At 41.3% G+C, this 27,162-nt stretch overlaps 1 protein-coding gene across 1 annotated transcript in view; it reads left to right on the forward strand.

Moving 5' to 3' along the window:
• Window positions 1-9,337: 9,337 nt before the first annotated feature.
• The window catches only part of LOC124135208 (amiloride-sensitive sodium channel subunit gamma-like), a 50,949-nt gene continuing 33,124 nt past the window's right edge, over window positions 9,338-27,162 (forward strand). The window contains exons 1-6 of the mRNA XM_048396334.1: window positions 9,338-9,559; window positions 14,544-15,180; window positions 22,003-22,183; window positions 23,680-23,725; window positions 24,663-24,804; window positions 25,029-25,135. Of these exons, the coding sequence (XP_048252291.1) occupies window positions 14,990-15,180; window positions 22,003-22,183; window positions 23,680-23,725; window positions 24,663-24,804; window positions 25,029-25,135 (667 nt within the window). The 5' untranslated portion in view covers window positions 9,338-9,559; window positions 14,544-14,989. The remainder of the gene's footprint in view (window positions 9,560-14,543; window positions 15,181-22,002; window positions 22,184-23,679; window positions 23,726-24,662; window positions 24,805-25,028; window positions 25,136-27,162) is intronic.

Genomic DNA, 27,162 nt, shown 5'->3' on the forward strand with positions numbered 1-27,162 from the left:
AATAAAGGGATAACCATTTTCAAGTACTTTAAGAGCTTGGTGCACATGACCTCTCAAACTCCCAACGATGCGTTACCACACACATCTGCATCCTCAGCTGAATTGACACTGCTTACAAATTCCCCAAAGCATCGGCAATTTGAATAACCCTCTTAATAGTTTATTCAAATTTCAGCAAGGATTTCCAGTGATGTTAATTACATCGATTTCGTGTCATCTCTGTGGACAATGTTGTCTGTACGCTACACTGCATCAATTCAGGCACACAAACCAGCCTTTTCAAATGCTTACATTTAAAATAAATGCCTACGTTTGAATTTAGTTATCCATTCCAGGGACTGTAGATACATTAACATTTAAAACACACCTGCATGAATGGCTGCGGAGATGATGTTCACTGTCTACCCTTGCATGTCTACATTGCCACAAAGGACCAGGGTCTAGAGTCTAGAGCTAAAAGACAGACGATGTGATGGTGTATGGTCATTCTGAATTTGTGTCTCTGTAGTGCTGATATCTGAGACTACCTCACATTTTCTTGTGTTGTCAAATTATTCTTAACAGAACAATCTGATTAGAACTCCGAAGTTAGTTTGGTGGTTAGTTAGTTAGTTAGTTAGTTAGTGTGTGTGTGCGTGTGAGAGAGAGAGAGAGAGAGAGAGAGAGAGAGAGTGTGTGTGTGTGTGTGTGTGAGAGAGAGAGAGAGTGTGTGGGTATGGAGTTTGTGTTTGTGAGGGAGTGTGTGTGTGTGAGTGTGTGTGTGTGAGTGTGTGTGTGTGAGTGTGAGTGTATGTGAGAGTCTGTGTGTGTGAGTGTGTGTGTGAGAGTGTGTATGTGTGAGTGTGTGTGTGAGTGTGTGTGTGAGAGAGTGTGTGTGTGAGTGTGTGAGTGTGAGTGTGAGTTCGTGTGTGTGAGAGAGTGTGTGTGTGAGTCTGTGTGTGATTGTGAGTGTGAGTGTGTGTATGGCCCCTACTCAGACACAGTACACTGACTCCGAGCCGACCTTGCCGTATTGTATCTAACTATCTGTTTGTTCCTCCAATAAGTACAGACCGACGTCCTATGACAGAAGTACTGCTGTGCAGCGTTAGCCAAGAAACACTTTTTATGCAAACTATGTGAGAAACGGGCACTACACGTACAGCAGGACATGCTTACCTTTTTCGCGAACACTGATTTTCGGAGTCTGTCTGTTTGCTTCAGAAAGACTGAGACCTCATCAAAATCACAATTACAAATTATTATTTCGTCAACTTGAAAATACACAGTGAGAACTTTAAACGCTGATTTATACATCGGTTAATGTTCTAAGACTTACATCCCAGGAGTGAGATTTCCTCAAGAGACAGTTTGACATATAACCATATAATGGCAATGAGCCACTCCTGTGTTCATGCTGAAATGTCACGCTTGCTTCGAATTGACGTCATTAAAGAGAAATCGCCAACCAAGGGAACAATGACATTCAAACAATAAGGACAAGTTCATTCATGGACAAACCCGTGGGATTACTTTGTAGAAAGTATCGCCTGAGGGTTGGGTATTTCAAATGTTTGATGTGACAGCTATGTCGTTCCACTTTGATTTTGACTTGTCAATGTGTTTCCGTGGTTGTGTTTAGATGAACACTTGACTTCCCTTTGCATGTGTTTGTGACGGATGCATGAACAAACAAGGGAACAAGACAAAATAGGGAATAGCGTAGGACCTAATATTGGTTACTGATGCGTCAAATTTGGAAACTATTTAATATTTACATAATTTATATAGAAACAGCCACGTACATCGGCATGATTAAAAGCCGCCACATTTTCAATGGTGACCGGGACACAAAGCGATCTTAGCGCTAAGATGATTGTAACACCATACTTTAACATAGGCGTAGTCGTAGTGCAAAGATTGCTTTGTGCAAGTGGGCCCTGAACAAACCGAATGCATGCGCATGTTGCGATCTGCCCGATTTATTGTGTTCTGGTGAAATATTCCATTAGTAACCAATATGAGGTCCTATGCTATTCCCTATTTCGTTTTGCTTTTTTTTGTTCCCGTGTTTGTTCAGGTGAAAACTAACTAAGTGTGTACATATTCCATAGTTTGAATGCTCTCTGTTGGTTTCAGTGTTTGAGTGCTGCTAAACACATTTTATGCAACGTTTTGGTTTCCGATTAACCATGATTCAATCGGAAATCACTTAGGAGCTTGAAAATCAATCAATCCAAATAGTAATGCTTTGGCATTTGAGGTGGATGTGAATATATTGAGTTAGTTGATATCACACATGAGTGTTCCAATTGCCTCCATTTTCCATGTTGTCGTTACCTTCGGACACAACGCTTGGTTTTGAAATGTCACTGTCTGTTTTCTATCCAATCCCATCTCAGCCCATCCCACCCGATCCCTATCTCATCCCCATCACATCCCTATCCAATCTCTATCCCATCCCTATCTCACCCCTATCCAAACCCTATCCTATCCCTATTCAATCCCTTTCCAATCCCTATCTCATCCCTACCCATCGTCATCCTATTCCATACCTATCTCATCGCAATCCCTATCCCTATCCAATCTTTTTCTCATCCAAATACCATGCCTATCCCATCCCTACGTCATCCCTATCTCATACCCTAGGGATGGGTTTTCGTTAGTAGGCCTGACAAAGGTCCTGAATGGTGTATCCGTGATCAAACAACATTTGAGCAAACGTATGACGCTATTTGGCAATTATGCTTCGAAATAATCCACAAACATATGTCATCGAAACTGGAAACACAGAATCTTGTTTCGCAATTTGCAGATGGCACTACATTAATTCTAGATGGAAATAAACCATGCCTTCACACAGTTCTACAAACAATTTATTTTTATGCACGCGAGTCCAGTTACAAATCAGTACAGTAAACTACGGTTATAACGAACTTAAAGGGACTGCTAATTTTAGTTCGTTATAACCGTAGTTCGTTATAAGCATATATACGGCATATCTACAGCAAATAGTTGGGACCAAAAAAGTAAGTTCGTTATATCCGTCAATTCGTTATAAGCGTGTTCGTAATAACCGTAGTTTACTGTGCCAACAAAACTGAGATCGTACGGGGGGTAGATTCACAGAGAAACTTCACCAAATACGTTTTCAGAAATAGAATTCTTTCTGTCCGAAGGGACATCAACGTCAGAGAATAAATCAGTCTCGATTATCTTCCGAAGCAGATTTTGTTGGGCTCAATGGGAAAAATGATGATGATGATGATGATATAAATGGATCACTGAAAATCAATGTGTCCTGCTCCACGCTAGCTTAAACAGTTTGCATAAAAAGCAAGAGTTTGTTGTCTCACGCAACACGCAGCCTGTAAACATCCATATAGACTATTCTTATCTCGTGGCAAAACAGTTTCTCAGACATACTACTCACAAGAATCAATTTCTTGTGATAGAAAGCATTGTTTGGGGAAATTAAACAGTCCAAGGATAATGGGATAAAACTTGTAGAACTATATAGATAAATATCTGCCCTCTGTGACACCTATTGTTGCATTAATAAAAATGATTGATCTCATCTCTTGCCAGGTCTGTTTATAGAATGCTTACATAACGTTGAAAACAATTAAACTTACCATTAGTGACGCCACAGTGAATTTGTCACAGTATTGTGACATATACATTGCACCTGTACGTGTAAGAAATCCTCTTTCATACGCACGTGTAATATATTCATGAACAATTTACCTGAATGAACCAAGTCCAATCCCATTGTGTCTACATCCCAATGTGCGTACACAAATCAATGTTGGCACGTTGGGAACTCAGTTTCATCCCTATTTTGGTGTTATGGTTTTATTTAATTTCACAAGTGTTTCCAATTGTGCCTACATTACATTAAGTCATGTTAACTTGTGCATCACTTTCTAAGCATCAGTTTCATCCCTATTTATGTGTAATGGTTTTATTTCATTTCATAAGTGTTTCCCATTGTGCCTACATTACATTAAGTCATGTTAACTTGTGCATCACTTTCTAAGCATCAGTTTCATGCCTATTTATGTGTAATGGTTTTATTTCATTTCATAAGTGTTTCCCATTGTGCCTACATTACATTAAGTCATGTTAACTCGTGCATCACTTTCTAAGCATCAGTTTCATCCCTATTTTTGTGTTATGGTTTTATTTCATTTCATAAGTGTTTCCCTTTGTGCCTACATTACGTTAAGTCATGTTAACTCGTGCATCACTTTCTAAGCATCAGTTTCATCCCTATTTTTGTGTTATGGTTTTATTTCATTTCATAAGTGTTTCCCATTGTGCCTACATTACATTAAGTCATATTAACTCGTGCCTCACTTTCTTAGCATCAGGCCGTATCATTTCATAATTTTACTGTTGTCACAAAAGGACTGTAAGTACATTGGGAAGACACCACAAAACCACCAAAGGCGAAAAGGGGTTCCAGTTGTCACTTGTCCAAGAAGGGAGTGAGTGTGGTTTTACGCCGCTTTTAGCAATATTCCAGCAATATCACGGCGGGGGACACCGGAAATAATTGTACCCATGTCGGGAATCGAACCCGGGTCTTCGGCGTGCCGAGCGAACGCTTTAACCACTAGGCTACTCGACCACCACCCAAGAAGGGAAAAGTAAGTCAATTTGTCATATTAATTTACTCATAACGTAGAGTGATTAATTAGTGATAGAATTGTGTGACTCACTGTGGAAAACTGTAATGCCGAAGCGAAAATTATTGCAGAGAGAAGTAGGATGGCATCTGGAAGGGCAGATAATTAACGTGTAAGGGCAGGTGTGGACGTACCGGAAACGTGGAGTACGTTCATTCACAGACTTATTACAGGGGGCGGTAGCCTAGTGGTTAAACCGTTCGCTCGTCACGCCGAAGACCCGGGTTCGATTCCCGACATGGGTACAATGTGTGAAGCCCATTTCTGGTGTCCCCCGCCGTGATTTTGCTGGAATATTGCTCAAATTGGCGTTAAACCATACTCACTCACTCACTCACTTATTACAGAGGCTATAATATGGACTCTTGCAAGTGGTGCCCCAGAGAAGACATTACAAAAGCATTCACGTTTAAGATTAGCTATCGTTTCATGTTCAGCAGCTATGCATCCCCTTCATTTTATGCGGATTTTTTTGTGCGATTATCTTGCTGAAATGGTAATTACGTGTCTAGCTGGAAAGTGTATCAAGTGTACAACTAACAGATCCAGTAATGTTCCGTCTAGTCTGTAGATGAGTGGACCAAGCTCCTGGTGGTATAACGACCCAACAGTCAGCCAATGAAATGTTTTCAGAAGAATGTTGTCAACGAAGGTGACTGTTTAGTAAGAAGGTGTTGTCTGTTTCCGCCGTCCCGACAATTCAGGCGCAGTTGAAGCTGAAAAGTGGGTTCATCACAGGCCGGACAACAACATTGCATTGATTGTTGAGTGTGTGAAACGAGCCTTGGTCTTGACGTTGCGAAGACTTAAAATAACAATTAATGTTTAGATCCAGCTTTTTATGACAAACATCCTGTACAGGTACTATTAACTAGAGTGAGTGAGTGAGTATGGTTTTACGCCGCTTTTAGCAATATTCCAGCAATATCACGGCGGGGGACACCAGAAATGGGCTTCACACATTGTACCCATGTCGGGAATCGAACCCGGGTCTTCTGCGTGACGAGCGAACGCTTTAACCACTAGGCTACCCGACCGCCCCAGGAGATTAGAGATAACATCACCAATAATGTGCAACTGCAGGCATCTTCTATGTTGTTACTAAACTTGACTTCACACATTGTACCCATGTCGGGAATCGAACCCGGGTCTTCTGCGTGACGAGCGAACGCTTTAACCACTAGGCTACCCGACCGCCCCAGGAGATTAGAGATAACATCACCAATAATGTGCAACTGCAGGCATCTTCTATGTTGTTACTAAACTTGACTTATCTTTGGCAAATGTTGTGGACACGAAAATCAAACGAATGAGCACAGTGATGCGATTAAAAAGGCGGAAGTGGAGAGACGTGGCTCCGGCCCCATCAATGATATCGGGCAGCGCGACAAGAGACTCGTTTTAACCCCAGTGACAGATGTTTTCGTTTGGTTAGACAATTTAGCAAATCATTTTAATCTTCTGTTTTACGCTATTTCCGTCTTCCAAATTCGATTTCGTTAAAGCATTTCTGATTAAGCATGCCCTTGGGAATTGATGTCTGAAAAGCCTGGCCGGGTAACAGTCTTTTAAGGTATGTATTCGCTCTCCGCTCAGGCGCTCTATCAACCAGGGCGGCCAGGAAACGATGAAGTCGAACCCCGGACCTTCCACTCTCCGAGCGGGCGATCTACCACTAGACCACGGAGGCGGTCAGATTTTGAATTGAATTATAATAACGATGTATAAGAACATATGTTCTTTCTGCAAACATTGTGCCGCTGTTCTTGTTGCTTTAATAACCATCTGCCATTAACCGTTCATTACAGAACCTTTCAGCTGCAATGGATACATGTATACATTTACAATGGAATAGATCAAGCGTCTCGTTTAGTCTCGTCCTCGGGGACTTCACGTAAACTAGATTCTGAAAATTGCATATGCTCAGGCACGTGCGACAACAACACATTGTTTGTTGTTTGTGTGGGTCATGGTGTAATGAATAAAGCATGAATGGTGTTCTGAAACGTATCGCGTATACTCTCCTAAAACACCGTAGGGGATGGTTCAATTGGTATAGAATGCTGGTAATAGATGGATAAGGAACAAGAAGGACAACGTGCAACATGACAATCGACAGAAAATGCTGGCAGTGTATCGTAAGGGTGCAATCAACCCAGAAGGACGACATTGATGTGTAGTAACAATGAACCTTTGCTGTGACATGATCAAGAAATGATCAAGCCCCGACATTCGTTTATACGACGTAGTGTGGTACGAATAAATCTCCCAATGACAAATTGAGGGAGTATTGCCCACTTCTCTTGCAGCACGTGGCCCAATTCGTCTAACTTCAGGGAAGGCCTTTGACGTCGGCGTTGGCCTTTGACGTCAGCGTTGGCCTCTCCCGATCATGCCCCACGCGTGTCCATTAGGGAAATGTCAGGCCATTGCAATCTGGTGATGTTTCGCTGCTTCAGGTTGTTAGTTGAATACGGGCACGGTGTGCACGACCGTTATCTTTATGAAAGACAAAACGTGGATCAGCATGGTCCACATCCGTCCATCCATTGACGTTAGTATGTTGTGTCGGTAGTGCTGTCCAGTGACTCTTCCATGGACAACATACAGTGGCGTTCTGGCAGTCATAGTTACCCCTCTCCGTATCATTACAGACCCACCCCCAAATATGTGATGTGAGCTTAACTTGACTTCTCATGACGTTCGTTTGGGCGTCTCCAGACAAGTCAACGCCTAGATCCAGAAAGTACTGAGTGAATCTGTATCGTCTATAACCTGACACGAGAATATCGGCGATTTACCCAGATTCTAAGCTATAAACATCATCGTGCAAAAGGCCCACATGCGCTTATCATGTTGTTGACGACACATTCCTAACCTGCTCACCAAATACTACATCAAAGCGAGAGAAAAGAGGTCACGTGTTATTTACGTGTGAATAATCCATACTAATGGTTCTGAGCGCATTGACGCCCTTTCTCTGAAGTGTTAAAATCAAGAATGACACCCTACCCATGTGGACATGGGAATTGCATGGTCTATGCGAAACGTTTCAGGTGTGTCGAGGCGTTATTTGTCTAAGCTGATTTTTCTTCTATCGACCGATTATAACATGTATATCTTATGATCTCCTACTTATGTTCGACTGCTGTGGCGTCATTGGGATTCGGGGTCAGGCATTATGATTTGTGTCGCCGTGTGCCGACGTGTGTCATCGTGTGTCATCGTGTGCCGTCGTGTGTCATCGTGTGTCATCGTGTGCCGTCGTGTGTCATCGTGTGTCATCGTGTGCCGACGTGTGTCATCGTGTGTTATCGTGTGTCAGCGCGTGTCGTCGTGTGTCGTCCAGTGTCGTCGTGTTACATCGTGTGTCATCGTGTGTCGTCGTGTGTCATCGTGTGTCGTCGTGTGTTATTGTGTGTCATCGTGTGTCGTCGTGTGTTATCGTGTGTCATCGTGTGTCGTCGTGGGTCATCGTGTGTCATCGTGCGTCATCGTGTGTCATCGTGTGTCATCGCGTGCCGTCGTGTGTCATCGTGCGTCATCGTGTGTCATCGTGTGTCATCGCGTGCCGTCGTGTGTCATCGCGTGCCCTCGTGTGTCATCGTGCGTCATCGTGTGTCGTCGTGCGTCATCGTGTGTCGTCGTGTGTCATCGCGTGCCGTCGTGTGTCGTCGTGTGTCATCGTGTGTCGTCGTGTATCATCGTGATGACCTTGATGACATGAATTTACTCATGCTTCAATCGCTGGCCCCTGTGATCTAACGGGAATATTCCTAGCTGAGCGATAAACAACATTCACCTTATTCGATCGTTGCGACTATTGACGAATTAACAGACACGTTAAATATGACATCAACTAACTCAATTGCCATCAGTTTTTACTTTTGGGTATTCAATCATTAGACTCACCTTTGTTCACGTTTCTTTTGGATGACAAATTTTTTTCTTGTCACAACCGAATATTTATACTTCAATCTGCATGACTTAACAACAACTTTGGTTCACGTTTACGTGGGTATACGTCTATGCCGGTTTACGTGTTCATGGGTTGACGTCTGCATTGGTAAACTGTCCAAAGGTTATCGCAGCAACGTCATTATTCAAGGTCTCAGTAAAGCTTTCAAAACGTTGTATGGTACACATGTTAGGGACATCTCCAAATGTGACACCATCAGTGTCAAAACTAATGTCCGATGCAATTCCCTTGTTTGACTTGTACCGTTTGTTCCACGGCTTGACTTGCTTTTGCATGTGTTTGGTACGGTTGCCACCAGTGGGTCAGGAGGTACATTTTAGCAAACACTTTACAGATTCAAAGAGACGTGATCTGATACAGTCGGAATCTTACGAGCGACTCTGATTTTAGCAGAGATATCTTATGAATATTGAAAGTCAATTTTAGTTATTTTGATTATTATGATTATGAGAAGGGTAGTGTCGCTTTTGTTCACGTCTACATGGCTTAACGTCAACATAAGTTAAACTGTACACGGGCTAACGCTGGCTAACATGTACAATTGATTGAAATCGTCATGAGTCAACGCCAGCTTGGGTTAAATCGTTCATTGGTTAACGTGTTCTTATGTTCACATAGTTCACGTATATTATTCATAAATGACGTCTCGACGCATCAGTTAACAGATCAAGGAGTGTCATAGTGCCTCACAATGCGATGTGGCCCCTGAGATGAAGCAGAGAATCATGGATAAAGACGAGACGAGAAAATGTTAATCAAACATGTATGCACAATCATCTCGTGAAAGATTAATCGTCACTTGAGTGTGCTCTTCAACTGTAGGATGATCAGAGTTCCTGTTACGGTTTTCAAGACGAGACTGTTGATAGGGCTGTCGGACTTGTAGGACTGATCACCTAAACCGGACAATGTAAGTGTTGCGGCATACAATTGTTATCATCAAGTAATCAAATGACTGGAACCTCATGAACTCGAAACTACTTGGACTTTGATAAAATACTACTAAAAAAGTAAAAGATTTCTCAATTCTTTCATTATAATATAGACCATATGACATGCCATGATTGACTATAGTAATATTAAACAACAGATTACAAATAGTAATATGAAACGATCGGCAGGTCCCCAACGTTTTGTTTGTAGTATATTACCACGTTATCTTGATTTCGAGACTGGGGATATCGAATCACACTCGCACTTATCAAGATCAAACATCAAATCAAGTAACTATCACCAACTCTCACAGTCACATTCACTTTCACATTGACACTCACACTCACATACACATTGACACTCACATTCACACGCACACTGACATTCACACTCACACTCACATTCACACTCACATACACATTCACACTCACATTCACATTCACACGCACACGGACACTCACATTTACACTCACACTCACATTCACATTCGCATTCACACTCACAATCACACTCACATTCATACGCACACTTACATTCACAATCAAAATCACAATCACAATCACATTCACATTCACACATTCACACTCACACTTGCATACACAAACACATTTACACTCACATACACATTCACACTCACACTCATACCCACATACACATTCACACTCACATACACATTCACACACACACTCACATTTACATTCACACTCACACTCACACTTACATTCACGCTCACATTCACACTCACACTCACATTCAAACTGACGCTCACACTCACACTTACATTCATACTCACAGTCACACTCGCATTCACATTCACACCCACACTTACATTTACACACATTCACGCTTACATTTATACTCACACTCACGCTCACGCTCACACTCACACTTACATTCACATTCACATTCACATTCACAATCACATTTACATTCACACTTACATCTAAATCACACTCATACTCACATTCACTCTCATATTTACACTCACACTCGCATTTACATTCACATTTACATTCACACTCACACACTCACACTAACGCTTCCACTCACACTCACATTCACATTCACACTCACACTCACATTCCATTTCCATTCACACTCACAATCACATTCACACTTATATTCATACCCTCTTTCACAGTCACATTCACACTCACAATCACATTCCTACTTACAATCTTACTCACATTCACGCTCACACTCACATTCACATTTACACTCACATTCACACTCACACTCACACTTACATTAACACTCACATTCACATTCACACTTACATTTACATTTACACTCACACTCACACTCACACTCACACTCACACTCACACTCACACCCACTCTCACTCTCACTCTCAATAACACTCACTTTTACTTTCACCACCACCTTCACCTTCACTTTCACTTTCTCTTTCACTTTCACTTTCACTTTCTCTTTCACTTTCACTTTCACTTTCTCTTTCACTTTCACTTTCTCTTTCACTTTCACTTCCTCTTTCACTTTCACTTTCTCTTTCACTTTCACTTTCACCTTCACCTTCACTTTCACTTTCACTTTCTCATTCACTTTCACTTTCACTTTCTCTTTCACTTTCACTTTCACCTTCACCTTCACCTTCACTTTCACTTTTACCTTCACCTTCACCTTCACCTTCACCTTCACTTTCTCTTTCACTTTCACTTTCACTCTCACGCTCACTCACATTTACACTCGCTCTCACTTACATTTACTGTCACCATCTCTATCACATTCACACTCACATTCACATTCACACTTACATTCATACTTACAGTCTTACTCACATTCACGCTCAAACTCGCGTTCACACTCACACTTACTCTCACGCTCACACTCACATTCACATTTACACTCACATTCACACTCACACTCACACTCACATTCACGCTCACACTCACACTCACACTCACACTCACACTCACACTCACATTTACATTTACACTCACACTCAAACTCACTCTCACTCTCAATATCGCTGACTTTCACTTTCACCTTTACCTTCACCTTCACTTTCACTTTCACATTCACTCTCACTATTACATTCACACTCACTCACATCTACTCTCACTTACATTCACTGTCACTATCACTATCTCTTACATTCACTCTTACTCTCACTTATATTAACTCTCACTATCACTATCATTTTCACTCTCACTCTCACATTCACTCTCACCATCATATTCACTATCACTCTCACTCACACTCACTCTTCACTCTCACTCACTCTCACAGTCACACTGAAACTGACACTCACTCTCACTCTCACTCTCACTCTCTCTCACACTCACACCCATACTCACATCCACATCCACATTCACCCTCACATTCACACTCTCACTTACAGTCACTCACATTTACTCTCACGTACAGTCACTGTCACTATTACTCTCTCTCACATTCACTCTCACTCTCACTCTCACTATCCCTCACATTCACTTTCACTTTCACTTTCACTCTCACTCTCACTCTCACTATCACTGTCACTCTCACTATCACTATCACTATCACAATCACTCTCACTTTCACTCTTACCACCACATTCACTCTGACTAACACATTAACACTCAGTCACGTTTACTCATACTCTCACTTACATTCACTGTCACTCTCACTATCACTATCACTATCAATATCACTTTCACTGACTTTCACCTTCACCTACACCTTCACCTTCACCTTCACTTTTACTTTAACTCTCACTATCACAATCACTTTCACTTTACTCTCACTATCACATTTCACTCTCACTATCACATTCACACTTACTCACATTTACTCTCACTCTCACAAACATTCACTGTCACCATCACTATCTCTAACATTCAATCTCACTCTCACTATCACTGTCACTAACATTCTCACTCTCACTCTCACATTCACTTTCACTTGCACATTCACTGTCACTCTCACTCACACTCACTCTCACACTCTCACTCTCACAGTCACACTGACACTCACTATCACTATCACTATCACTATCACTATCACTATCACTATCACTAACACTCACACCCATACTCACATTCACATCCACATTCACACTCACACTCAAACTCAATCTCAGTCATTTGTTATTTACGGCTGTCTGTTACCTAAACGTATCGCCTGAGCTATACGGGTCCGTATCACCTGAGCTTTCAAATTCAATTTGTTGGGCTGACATTTCGATAAAGCATTTTTCGTTCCCCTATGTGGTTTGATGGAACATATATTTCAAAGTACAATAAATGCGGGTACTTATCAACCTTTGTTTTGGAAGTATAACTTTGGATGGTCTTTATAATTTATTATATATGAATAATTGGAACATATAACTCTGGTACGTTTTGTGAAATATTTATTACGCAATTACTGGATATGCATGCATATTATGTATCTATTTCAAGCTATCATTATCTATTTAGTTATGAAATACTGCACTAATCTGAATATATGAAATATATATTTATATATCACTCACTTGAAACAACACGTTAACAATTGACCTGCTTTTGCATGTGTTTGTAATTGGTACTCTTGGTGGGGCAGGATACAGTTCCAATTTCAAGAGTTGTGTCTGCCTAGTAAGATTATTGTGTATCACTTGGCTCAAAAGCCAAACTCACATAGGGACAATGGGCACCTTGACATGGATTTCAGGTGAAAATTGACTTTGCTTTTGTTTGTGACAGCTGACACCGGTGGGAAAGGTACATTCACCTTTTCGCGAACACCTGGTATCATCACAATTTGTTAGTGACGTATGAACGCATGCTTGTGATATGGTCGGAATCATTCAATGGACTCGACTTAGCAGAACATTTGTATGGTTATTATTAATGGTTATTATTCGTGAAATAACGCTGTAAGCTGGGGCTGCTTCCAGTCTGCCTAACATAACTTATACAGTGGTTTTAAAGACTAAGATGGAGAAGACTCATAGGACATAGCACTTTGTCTTTTCTTGGCAAACAACACATTTATTTCGTCTCATGACCTGATAAAGTTTACATTTTCACTCAAGAATTTTCAAACATCCTCTATGCATTCTGAACATGGGCCGTTTTTGTGAGGGATCATAAAAATAATGATCTTGAGTGCGAAACCTTTAACTTGTCGTGTTCTTATTATCGAGTTTATTTTATCCTATCATAATAATTATGAATACAGTTTTGTTCATGTGTTGTCTTTGACTTTATATGCTTGATATAGTTTTTCTCTACACATTCTTTATTGAAAGCTTACGAGTTTAAATGTATGAATTACATGTAGTTCCTTTTGAATATTGATATATAAAACAATGAAACGGTTCTAATGGCTCATGCATATGTATGTATGCATCTTGGAAGCAATATCAAAACAACAATGCCAAGCCCTGGGGTATTCCTATTGACTAATTGTAGACACCGAGGTGAGTGTTGACTTTCATTTGGAAAGCACAGAGTGACAATGACAATTAGGTGTCACCGAGTTCGCTTTGCAGATGTTGCACAAAAACTTTACACAAGAATGAAAAGTACATTTTATACATTGGTGACTTCTACTTGGGCAGAACATCTTTTATTAAATGACAGATCTCGTCTTCGTTCCAGAAGGTAAGACAAATCAATATACCCTGACTCCTCAATTTAAGAGAAAATCAATCTCATATTATAATGTGTCATTTTTTCCAAACCCAGCCGTTTATTTACTGTTTTGTTAGTAGATTAAACTCACTTTGACTATATCCATTTTCACTACCATTTAACCGTGCCGTTGATATGGACTCGTCCAGCATATTCAACCAACTGCTTCTCTCTTAGGCGCGATCACGTGATAAAACCAGATATACTTTAAAACATACATGCACACAGCTTTAACTCATAAACAATAGTGTCCATCCTTTGACCAGTACCAGTTGTTCAAGGTTGTGATAATCACCTTACAATATGATCTGTTCGTGATTACTTGTTCTCCTCTTTCAGACTAGAATTCATGTTGTAAAGGATGACGGAATGCATCTCCAATGTAATACATGGATAACTGTGACATCGATCTGACAAGAAGACCAATGACGCACACTCGATATTTACGGAGGTCTCAAGGAATAAACCTTTCTGTCGTAGAATTCATCAGAACATAGGCTTGGGATATGCTACTTTCTTTTGGTTGAGATCCTCTGGACTGATTATTGAGCACAGCCTATTTCTTGCAGTTGAGATCTGCAGAACATAGCATTAGGGACAGTCGTCACACTTACGAAACTCAGAAGAGTCAAAACAGGGATATTCTTTGAGAACGATTGCGCGATATTCGTATAATACAGTGGTGCAGAACAGAAGATTGCAAATAGGGTTGTCACGTGCACAGTTGCGCGTCACAGACATTTGAGCAGAACTTTTTGTATCACAGATAGGACAGAGGACGCGGAATGTCGGAAAGAAGTCGAGCACCAACGAAGAGAGTCTTGACCAACTACGCCAACAACACCTCTGCCCATGGCATCTCAAAGTTGGTCGACAACAATGGCATCTTGCTGAAGTTGATGTGGCTGGTGTTGCTGCTGGTAGCGACAGGACTGATAGTGTTCCAGGTCATCAAGCTTGTACAGCAATATCAGAGGTGAGTCATTCATCACACAAACTTTGCAAATTGTTTGTTTGATTTTACCCTGGGGCTTCAAATACTTGACATTAAGTCGAAAATTAATAAAATATCTGCTGAAACTGTCAAGACTCTAAACTCTCCCGAACAGGATTTTCCACATGTACGATTTACCTCGAAATATTTTATTACGTCTATGTTATTTCCAACATGTTAAAAAGGCTTCTGTGACGGCCGTATTTGTATACCCGAGTGGCTATAATATTTTAAATCCATTCTTGACGTTTCTATGCGTAAAACTGTATCAACCCTTGTCATTGCATAAGTGAAGTAATAATGTATGATAAATAAATTATTTTAAATACCTTTATACGTGACATGAACATTGATGTCATAGACGTACCACAGTGAAGCCTCAGTATTCTCCACAGAATCGTCACTCTTGAAGTAACGAATCAATGTTACGATGAGACACGCGATTTTAGTGCTACGGCTCTGACAACACCTATCATCTCACAGAAGTGGTTGTACATGAATAGTCTTTGCCCGGAAATTACATTTGAAACAAACACCGTGTCTGTGATTACATTTCGTGGGCATAAAAGTTTAAGTGGACCAAGTTCCGTGCACTTTCTGTGAATGTTTTCCTTAATGATGTCTTCACATGAATATGATTGATGAAAATGCGAGCGTTAGAGAGATTATTAGTTAAGTGAGTTGTGGTATCATATCATATATCGGGAATCATCATGAGTCTTGACATGATGCCTAGTCTAACCAACCCGGGACGTTTCGGAGAATGTGAAGACTCCCAACACTGCAGCCTTCTGCATAACCCAGATTGTCAGAAGGGCTGTATACCTGGTAGCAAACCCAGGTTCTTTCCTAATGTCAGTCACCAGATTGGTAGGTACCGAACCTAAGGCACTTAGAACAATGGGGAGTTGGACAACTAGGTATTTGGGTCGCAAGCGTGACATTTCGAAACTGAGGAGCGAGGTCCGCATATTTGCCATGTTTTTCCTGTATCTTATCAATCACATTAGAGTCAAAAGGGACAAAATCAGGTTTGCGGGCCGGGATACGTATGAGGCTGTGTACGGGCCTCTACCTAAGAATTTTGTATTGATCATTTTCCATGACGCTCTCTACATATTCCGGGTCGTACCATGGATGGACCTTTGTGTCAAAACCACATGGCGAAGAGCTACACCATCATGTCGCTAAAGATACTGTGTTTGTACCAAACATCCACTGAAAATGTTTTGGACAGTCTCATTAAATTCATTACATAATCTACATTTAATATCTACATTTTGATGCAAAATCACACATTGAGCAGCAAACAGAAAGCCTTCTGTTTCACTCATCGGGCCAGCCGACGTCATCCAAAACGAAGGACTCTGCAGGGTTGCTGATCCTCTCAACACCCTACTGAACCAATTTGATATGACACTTCGCTTGGTTGACACTCATTTCTGTACCGTCCAGCAGTACAGAACCTTTAACACTGACATTGATATTACGTCTCACATCCTAGGCTCGTTTACGAAAACTGTGGAATACCATGTTTTCTTGACATGCTTTATTTATTTATTTATTTATTTATTTTAAAATATTTGATATTTTTTATATGCAAATAACTAGGGTAATACTATTTTATCTTTATCTTTAATGATTCTATTAATCGATGTTTGAGACGTTATTGAAGCAACTATTAGTAACCGTGTATCACTATATATTGTTTGATAGAACCGCCCCTCTTATGTTATAGTGACAAAGGATTGGATGACTTCATTTGTACATTTATCGGCTCATGATACCAATTGCAAGTTTACCCTATTGGTTTATCAGATCGATAATACTATCAGTTATGTGATAAATACTGTTCTCAGTGACTATTGATAGTTTTCATGCAAGACCGAGAGATTGAGGATTTGTGAGTGACACAAATGTTGTTCCTTATTTATTAAGCCGTGAAGCCAGATTTTCTTTTTTGAAGGTACACGGGTCGGTTTAGAAATGGATTGTATTTTAATATATTTTTTTCATCTAAAACTTTGATTTGAATCGGTAGATGGTAAAACAATTTTAAAACTCTTGGCCTTGTTTGTGTCCGTATTAATATAATAAATATAAGATATGACTTGTGATAACGATTTATTGTTAAAAAATTCTGTTTTAGTCATGCAAAGCAGAACGCAATGCCTTATTATCTCAGATTCTTTTTTTCTCTTTTAACCACGATCGGTGGTGCATGAGTAATGATATAATATACTGAACCAAATAAAAAACTTCACAATCCAAAAATTTTAACATTTTGACCAGTTATCATTGTGGGCCCTTACTGTGTATTTAAACAGTAATGGCCACGTATTGTCTTCATATAACGTATTTTCACCCATACTTGTTAGAAGTCATTAACAAAAAAAGAAAAACACAAGAAAACAAAAGTCTTTACAGCCATTTGTCATGCCACGCCTTTCAAATGGCCAGGTCGACCACGTGTGACGTCACATGCAGAGGATCGTCAGATTGTCTTACGTCACCTCCGTAACCGATTGTTGACGGCTACACCAACCAGAAATGAACTGTTTAGGGGTAGACTGAGTGCGCAAACTCTTCGAAACCGTCTGAGAACTGGCACGACGGCCATACTGCGGGCCGATTCTGACTCAATTACACAGACGTCAACGTCAATTGTGGGCACAGCGACACTTACGATGGACTCAGAGGAATTGGAATCAAGTCGTCTTCAATGATGAACCCCGATTTAGTCTTCGATTTGCTGATGGTAGGGTGAGGGTGTGGAGGCGCCGTCATGAACTTTTCGCCCAGTGTTGTGTACCGGTTGACAGAAAGTTGACAGATTTCGAAGCGGAAGTGTCATGGTGTGGGGTGCTTTCTGTGGCAATTCACGTTCCAGGCTTCTTGTCATCCGTGGCAACCTAAACGCTGCTGCTTACCGCGACCAGGTACTGGCACCAGAACTTCTGCCTTTTATGGCAGCACATGGACCCAGTTTGATCTTCCAACACGACAATGCCAGACCCCACACAGCAATTTTGACAAGGAATTTCCTTCAGAATGCGGGAGTCAACGTCATGCACTGGCCGTCAAGGTCTCCCGACCTCAACCCGATCGAACACGTCTGGGATGTTCTTGGCAGAAGTCTGCGCACTCTCCAGAACCAACCACAGAATTTGCAAGATCTTGGCACATTTTTGCAGCAACAATTGCGTCGTTTTCCAAAATCATGTGTTCACAAGCATCACAAGGTCCACGCGGAGGCGTTGTGTGGCAGTTGTAACAACGCACATGGTGGCCATACACGCTACTGAACTTGTGTGCCATCAGATTCTCGTGCTTGGGACTTATGATTTAAACTGTTGATGTTATTAACGAATACCGTAGGTGCTTGGAACAAATTATGGTTACCCCCGTTAATTAAAATCCTTCTTTGGACATTAATGATTAATAATTACTTTCTCTGATACATTTGTCCGTTGTATATCATATATAGGATTACTTTTACAAATGTGAAGTTTTTGATTTGACTCAGTATACATAATATATAAAGTGAAACGATGAATCAAGATGACGGGGAGTGTACATTTATAAATAACTAGGGACATACAAAATTACTTAATGCGAATTCCAAATGTATCCTGTATACACGACTGCTTAAATAATTCTGTATTAATGACTGCGAGGAACCTACATAGTTGCTTTATATCCTTACATTTAGGAGTACATAAGAGGCGTTTCAGATTCGTGATGTTTGGGAGTTTAGGTATTTCCTATCGATATAGGGGCGGTCGGGTAGCCTAGTGGTTAAAGTGTTCGCTCGCCACGGCGAAGACCCGGGTTCGATTCCCGACATGGGTACAATGTGTGAAGCCCATTTCTGGTGTCCCCCGCCGTGATATTGCTTGAATATTGCCAAAAGCGGCGTAAAACCATACTCACTCACTCACTCACTCCTATCGATATATGTTATCCTTTGTTTTCTAAAAGCCTCACAACGAAATAAATAGAAAATTCATCTGCATTGCGTGCATGTGAAATTACATAATTTACATAAGCGATGTTCTCTGGGATTATAGCTCAATCTTCTAATCTCAATGAGAGGGTTATGGTGTGATGTTCTAATCTTCAGTTGTGGGTAAGATACTGATTCAGGTAGCAAAACTAGGTTTAGTACAATCCTTTGGAGCTTGTTGCAACTGTACTACGCCAAGATTGATCAAATTGATCGTTCATTGTTCTCTCAACAACTGCTACGATCCAGTCTGAATTAAAATGTTGTGGTGAATGAAATACGGCAGTCAGTCCTCAAGAGTTCAGTATATTTTCAGCGCAGCTTAGCCATTGGTATCTTATTTGATTTATATAACAGCTATCAGCATTTACCAAAATAAATATAACTTGTGATAGCTCTACACTTTGGGCCTACTTGGGATCCCTTATTTATGCCAAAAACTAGGTCTTTTACCTATTTTATATTGAGTGGGACCCTTCCAAGTTCTCCACATACAAAAAATGGGGGTGATGTCCTCAGACCAGAAGCAGTTTCTTACAATCTTTTAAATGGGTTCTCTCAATAGCTTCTGTCCCCATAATTCGGATCCATACATAAGTATGGGAGTAACCAGACGCCGAATGCTTTACACGAACAGTCTAATGATAGATGGAGGTTTCTCCTCTTTCTGAGTAAACAAAATATTGCTTTGGATGAAGTTGCTTTCACATATACTGAACCAAATTAAAAACTTCACAATCCTAAAATTTTCACATTTTGACCAGTTATCATTGTGGGCCCTTATTGTGTATTTAAACAGTATTGGCCACGTATTGTCTTCAGATAACACCCGTTTTTGTGCAGGTGAATCGATCAAAATCATGTGCCCAGCACTATAGTGGCCAAAGTGGTTTTTCACGTGCAACTGGTCACGTGACCATAATACCGCACGTGTTTACAGCCATACTAGACTAACATATAGTCTCTGAAATGAACATATCATACAGAAAAAACAGTTGTTCAGTTATCTTAATAAAAATCTAATAAAAAGGGAGCCCAGTGATTCTCTTTATTTTCAGAGTACAGGAGTAATCTAGACTTGCCAAACATTATAGACTTGCATGGGCTGTAGTTGATATAAATGTATCAGGGTCTGTAAGACAGACTAACAGCCATACTTGTTAGCAGTCATTAACAAAAAAAGAACAACACAAGAAAACAAAAGTCTTTACGGTCATTTGTCATGCCACGCCTTTCAAATGTGCAACATGAACGTGCCATCGGCATGTTGCATACGGGAACGTCCGTAGCTGAAGTCGCAAGGACGATGGTTTGTAGCCGACGGACTGTTTATGATTTACAGACGCGTCTACAGCAAACGGGTACCAACGCTGATCGCCCACGGCCAGGTCGACCACGTGTGACGTCACATGCAGGGGATCGTCAGATTGTCTTACGTCACCTCCGTAACTGATTTTTGACGGCTACATCAACCAGAAATGAACTGTTTAGGGGTAGACTGAGTCCGCAAACTGTTCGAAACCTTCTGAGAACTGCTCACCTTCAAGCACGACGGCCATACTGCGGGCCGATTCTGACTCAATTACACAGACGTCAACGTCAATTGTGGGCACAGCGACACTTACGATGGACTCAGAGGAATTGGAATCAAGTCGTCTTCAATGATGAATCCCGATTTGATCTTCGATTTGCTGATGGTAGGGCGAGGGTGTGGAGGCGCCGTCATGAACGTTACTCCCAGTGTTGTGTACAGGAAGTTGACAGATTTCGAGGCGGAAGTGTCATGGAGTAGGGTGCTTTCTGTGGCAATGCACGTTCCAGGCTTCTTGTCATCCGTGGCAACCTCAACGCTGCTGCTTACCGCGACCAGGTACTGGCACCAGAACTTCTGCCTTTTATGGCAGCACATGGACCCGGTTTGATCTTCCAACACGACAATGCCAGACCCCACACAGCAATTTTGACAAGGAATTTCCTTCAGAAAGCGGGAGTCAACGTCATGGACTGGCCGTCAAGGTCTCCCGATCTCAATCCCATCGAACACGTTTGGGATGTTCTTGGCAGAAGTCTGCGCACTGTCCAAAACCAACCACAGAATTTGCAAGATCTTGGCACCATTTTGCAGCAACAATGGCGTCGTCTTCCCAATCATGTGTTCACAAGCATCACAAGGTCCATGCGGAGGCGTTGTGTTGCAGTTGTCAACGCACATGGTGGCCATACACGCTACTGAACTTGTGTGCCATCAGATTCTCGTGCTTGGGATTTATGATTTAAACTGTTGATGTTATTAACGAATACCGTAGGTGCTTGGAACAAATTATGGTTACCACCGTTAATTAAAATCCTTTTTTGGACATTAATGATTAAAAATTACCTTCTCTGATACATTTGTCCGTTGTATATCATATGTGGGATTACTTTTTAAAATGTTTTATATTTGACTCAGTATACTTACAAGCGTAGGTAAACCGTCTATGTTATGAAATTGTATGCTCATTTAATTGCATCCATCAACTATTTTCAACGTTTTGTCTCCAAAGTGAGAAGTATAACTTTGCCTTAACTGTATCTCCACCAAATATAACAACATTTTATTTGCAATATTGACATCAAGTTTCCATTTGCCACAATAACAGTGGTAACAGAAAAACCACATTTCACCTCACATCAGAAATAAACATGTCACCCCAAAATATGTTAGCTCGGAGCATATATTCTGTCAGTAACAAAAATCCGAGGTAGCCATAAAATTAATATGGCGGGTCAATAAATGTATTATATCATTCATGCCCCAGGCGTCCAGTGAACACTAAGACATCCATTGAGAGCACCCAGCTGACATTTCCCAGTGTCACCATATGCAACCTGAACCCAGTCCTCAACTCCAAGGCGAGCGAATACACCATGTACGAAGTCATTGAGAGAGTAGCCGAATACCTGAAGGTTCCTCTGTCCGACTTCAAATACACTGGCGATGTAAGTACACACAGGCGACAAAACCCTTTCCATATTCTTAACTAGTTTCTGCCAAAAGCGGAATCAATTGTACCATCATAAGCATGTGTTTCCGAATCACTATCAAACAGTGATGATACCAGGTTTTCGCGCAAACGTGAACGTACCCTGCCCCACCGGTGGCACTCATAACAAATACATGCAAGAACAAGTCAATTGTTCACCTGAAGAAACAGCGGTAAATGTCTTCAAGTGCTGATTCGGTTGGACTGAAATTTGTATTTTCGATTCGATCGTCAGTGGTCAGTACAGCAGCCGTGTTCTATAGCAGTGTAATGTGCATCACATCGAGGGAACATGTGTTCCGGGCAACATTGCATCTTCGTTGTTCATAAAAGCGACAAACGATTTCCTTTTCCATATGTAAAATGAAGCGACAAAACACGTCAAAAGTCATACGAAATCTGCGATTCGACTGTATCATACGCATAAATGTCCTACTATATCACATCACACCTGGTATCATCACTTTGACTTTGACTGGTACCATGTGTTCCTGAACCTTTGTTTAGATGAACAACTAACTTGCCTTTGCATGTGTTTGTGACGGGTGCAACGGCGGGACAGGGTACGCTCGCCTTTTTTGCGAACACCTGGTATCATTACTGTTTGATATTGAGTCCTAATCACATGCATATGATGTAGCCGGAATCGTGCACTATACTGCAAATGCAAGGTGATTTTTGCGTGTCAGCGCAAGGTGGGAGGAAACCCAGAAGTCTCAGACGTTTACCACTTCGGTGAAACCAACGAGCACGGGTATGGTACTGACAAACCTAGAAACATAATCGGGGCGAACCGGGATTCGAACCCACAATCAGAGGTTTATGGCGTGCCCAAGGGACGCAACTCTGCAAAGCGAATCGCGGCGCCTTAGACGACTGGGCCACCCGTGCCCCCAGTTTTCACACGAAGAAACAACGGGAACACATGGTACAAATCAAAATAGGGAATTGCTTCGGACATATTTTTTGTCACTGATGCGTCAAATTTGGAAATATCCTCCACGTTCCTTCCAAAAGACTTTTTGAAAGCTTTACTGAGGCCTGATGACGTTGTAACCTTTATCAAACAACTTTCGAGCAAGTGTCGTATGACACTCTTTGAAATCATCGGGGAAAGAGCATGCTTGCTTGTTCCTCAAAAGTTGTGAAATGTAGACACCAAAAGGTGAAGCTCCTGGAATACTGCTTATCATAAAGGGAAAGCTGACTATTTGAAAGTTGAAGCCATAACAAATGTGTATAATATTCGTAATGGACGTCTGTATTAACTCTTGCAATATGAACAATATTAGTGTCAGTATATTTGATGAGTATTAGACTTTCCTGAGGGGTCTTTGTGAACGTCCAAAAGGTGGAATTGGAACATTGGTGAAGAACAGTTAGTATAGCTCAGCGATATATATATATTATCCATTTTATATACACCAGACGACTCCATTCATGCCTTTTCAGATTCAAGCTAATGATAACTACAGTTTTGCCGATGTCAACTTCAAAAGTGAGTAAGCCAGTGTCGACTACAGAGATATGTAAATTATAACCTATTGTTCAAGAACCTATTGTAACATGTGCACTTATCCTGCTGTACCCTGTGTTGAACTGTAACTAATCGCCCACTTCTTTTGGGCACCAAACTCCAAATTGTTCTCCCACACTGACCATCTACCCATCTGTGCTATTCACTCTGTCTTCTCCAGCATCTAACGACAAACTACTCCTCTCCACTATTCACTTTGTCTTCTCAAGAATCTGATGGTCTCTACCTTTCTGCACTATTCACCCGACCCGTGAAGATCCGGGCTAGAATAGGCCTTCAGAAACCCATGCCTGCCGTAAAAGGCGACTATGCTTGTCGTACGAAGCGACTAACGGGGTCGGATGGTCAGGTTGATGCATGTCATTGTATCCCAATTGCGTGGATCGATGTTCATGATGTCAATCACTACATTATTTACAGACCGCCGTAATAGCTGTAATATTGCTGTGCGCGGCGTTAAACAACACACAAATCACTATTCACCCAGTCGTCTCTAGAAAATAAAGGGCGGAGGATAGCCTAGTGGTTAAAGCGTTCTCTCGTCACGCCGGTGACCAGGGTTCGATTCCCCGCGTGTGTTCAATGTATGAAGCCCATGTCTGGTGTCCCCCGCTGGAATATTGCTAACGGCGGCGTGAAACCAGTCCTAGAATCTACACCTCTTTATTACTTGTCAGATGTCCTTCAGGTTCCCGTTCAACAAAGAGATCTGGCTGCCATAAGTCCATGTAAAGGTATTGGAATTGCAATTGCGTTAGCGCTAAGATGGTTTCGCCATCTACCGACCCTCTGTGACAGTATCACACAGTAGTTACCCAGACTCTAACTGCCCCATGTGTCCTCTATGCCAGTTAGTCACGCATTAGTTACCCTGATTCTGACTATTGTCCTCGTGCAGCTGATGACCCCCTGGACGAGTCGATTCTAGAGTTCCAGATGGAGATGCAGAGTTTATCATTAGGCCAACTGAAAGAGATTTCGCAGACCTTCGAGAGCTTTGTCATTTCCTGCACATTCGGAGGACGAGAATGCGACAGCAGGTAAGGATATAGTGTCACCAAGGAACTGACAACTACGTCGAAATAGATATTGGACAGACGCAAAGAAAACGTTTTTCGAGATAGTATTAATTCTGTCAAAATAATCATATTATGCAATTCAGCAATCAGATATTTCATTGATACAAATTTGTTGTGCATACATAGTAGAAAACACGACATATTGCAACAGATGTTTTCAAATCTGTCCTTGTTTGGTCTTCCAGCAACTTCACTGTGTCCTATGATCGCGACTACGGCTTGTGCTACACCTTCCCCAACAAGACAGACGTCAAGAAAGGCAATCGCATCTTCAACGCAGGGCCGCTGTATGGTAGGTTCATTTAATAGCATGCTGTTTTTATGGTCGGCAACACCATAGCTAGATTCCTGTTGCAATAAACCAATTCCTGGTGGATTCATATATCTTACCATGTAAAAAGTATATATTTATTTCTTTAAATGCTGATTGTTTCTGTTTTTTAACCAATCCCATTCAACGCCCCTTTTATACTTCCCCAAACCCACATTAACGGTAGCGTATTAATGATATCATTCGCATAGGCCGCAAAGGTGAGTAGATGTGGTCTGGTCTGGTGTGGTCTGGTCTGGTGTGGTCTGGTCTAGTCTGGTGTGGTCTGGTCTTGTCTGGCCTGGCCTGGCCTGGCCTGGCCTGGCCTGGTCTGATCTGGTCTGGTCTGGTCTGGTCTCGTCTGGTCTCGTCTCGTCTCGTCTCCCCACACGGATACAATATCATATGCATATCTATAATGCACCAAATCCACACCATAAAACTCGCTTAAAGAGCTACATTATTACCACGGTCAATGCATCAGTGTGCACTGGATTTTCATGTTCGGTACCCTGGTATACAACACAAGCTGCCGGTGAGACGTGAGACCATATCATCCTACTGCGTACCCATTCACTGCGGGGCATATTTCTAAAAAGCCACTTGCCAAAGGAGACACAGCACATGTTACATGTGCCTTACCAAAAGCGTTAAGTTCACCTGATGCGTGACCTGTACGTTGTACTCGGGGCCAGTGTCACACTATGAGAAGCCTCATTTCTGGTGTCCCCCGTCGTGATATTGCTGGAATATTGCTAAAGGCGGCGTAAAACCAAACTCTCTCGCACTGCTTCCACTTTGCTTAAATGTTTTCAAAACGTCATAATCGTCAATCCCCCTAACAAAAGCACTTCCAAAAACAAATCCATCCCTTACATCAATGTTCTTTTAACCACTGAAACGCGAAAACTGGCAAATGCCCCTTGAATGATACCTACGTTACTGTTGAAATCACACAAACAAAATCGCCACAGAGTTGCAATCAATATTTCATGAGAAGGTGCACGTCTTGCTCTGGTTGATTGGAAACAATAAGACGTTATCGCCAAAGGAAAACTTCCAATACAAAACACGATCACTGCCGCGTACAGTTGTTTTCTGCTCAAATATCATTGTGACCCGAACACGAGAGAGTCTTGAGAGGCAAAAGAAAGTATACATATTTTGTATGTTATGTAATTGAAAATTGAGTGAGTGAGTGTAGCTATACTCTGCTTTTAGCAATATTCCAGCGATATCACGGTGCTTGACACCAGAAATAGGGTTCACACATTGTACCCATGTCGGGAATCGAACCCGGGTCTTCCGCGTGATGAGCAAACGCTGAACCACTAGGCTACCTGACCGCCCTAATTGAAATTTGAAAGTACAGTTGTTAAATTTTATTATGTCTATTTAACAAATTTTAACGTCAATCATTCAATCTTACAACATTTTCTAAAAACGTAATTATAGATTGGGTAATTTTGTGTAAGAATATACTGGTTCAATGAAGACTGGTAAAAATGAATTTGTAACCACGTGACCCCCTACCAAGTTTGAAGTGTTGTAAATTTGTGGCGAAAATAACGAATTCATTGATTTTCAAGTGTCTAAAACACCCATCAACAGTTGTGCGTAATTCGATTTTTGTTTTATTCTTAAAAGTTTTTAATCAAATCATATTTTATAAAAAGAAAACCCAAGTAGATCTGAGGTATTCTTTGAGTGCAGATTAATCGCCAGTACAGTTCATCATTTTATATGTTATCTCTTAAGATATTTTCAATTGAAAATCAATCATATGATAAAATCAACTGAGAGGCAGAGTTTCTTTTGCCCCCGGTTAACACATTGGTTGAATACATGAGTGAGTGAGTGAGTATGGTTTTACGCCGCTTTTAGCAATATTCCAGCAATATCACGGCGGGGGACACCAGAAATGGGCTTCACACATTGTACCCATGTCGGGAATCGAACCCGGGTCTTCGGCGTGACGAGCGAACGCTTTAACCACTAGGCTACCCGAC

This window comes from Haliotis rufescens, unplaced genomic scaffold, assembly GCF_023055435.1.
Source record: "Haliotis rufescens isolate VD_foot unplaced genomic scaffold, xgHalRufe1.0.p SCAF_15, whole genome shotgun sequence".
Taxonomy (NCBI): Eukaryota; Metazoa; Mollusca; class Gastropoda; order Lepetellida; family Haliotidae; genus Haliotis; species Haliotis rufescens.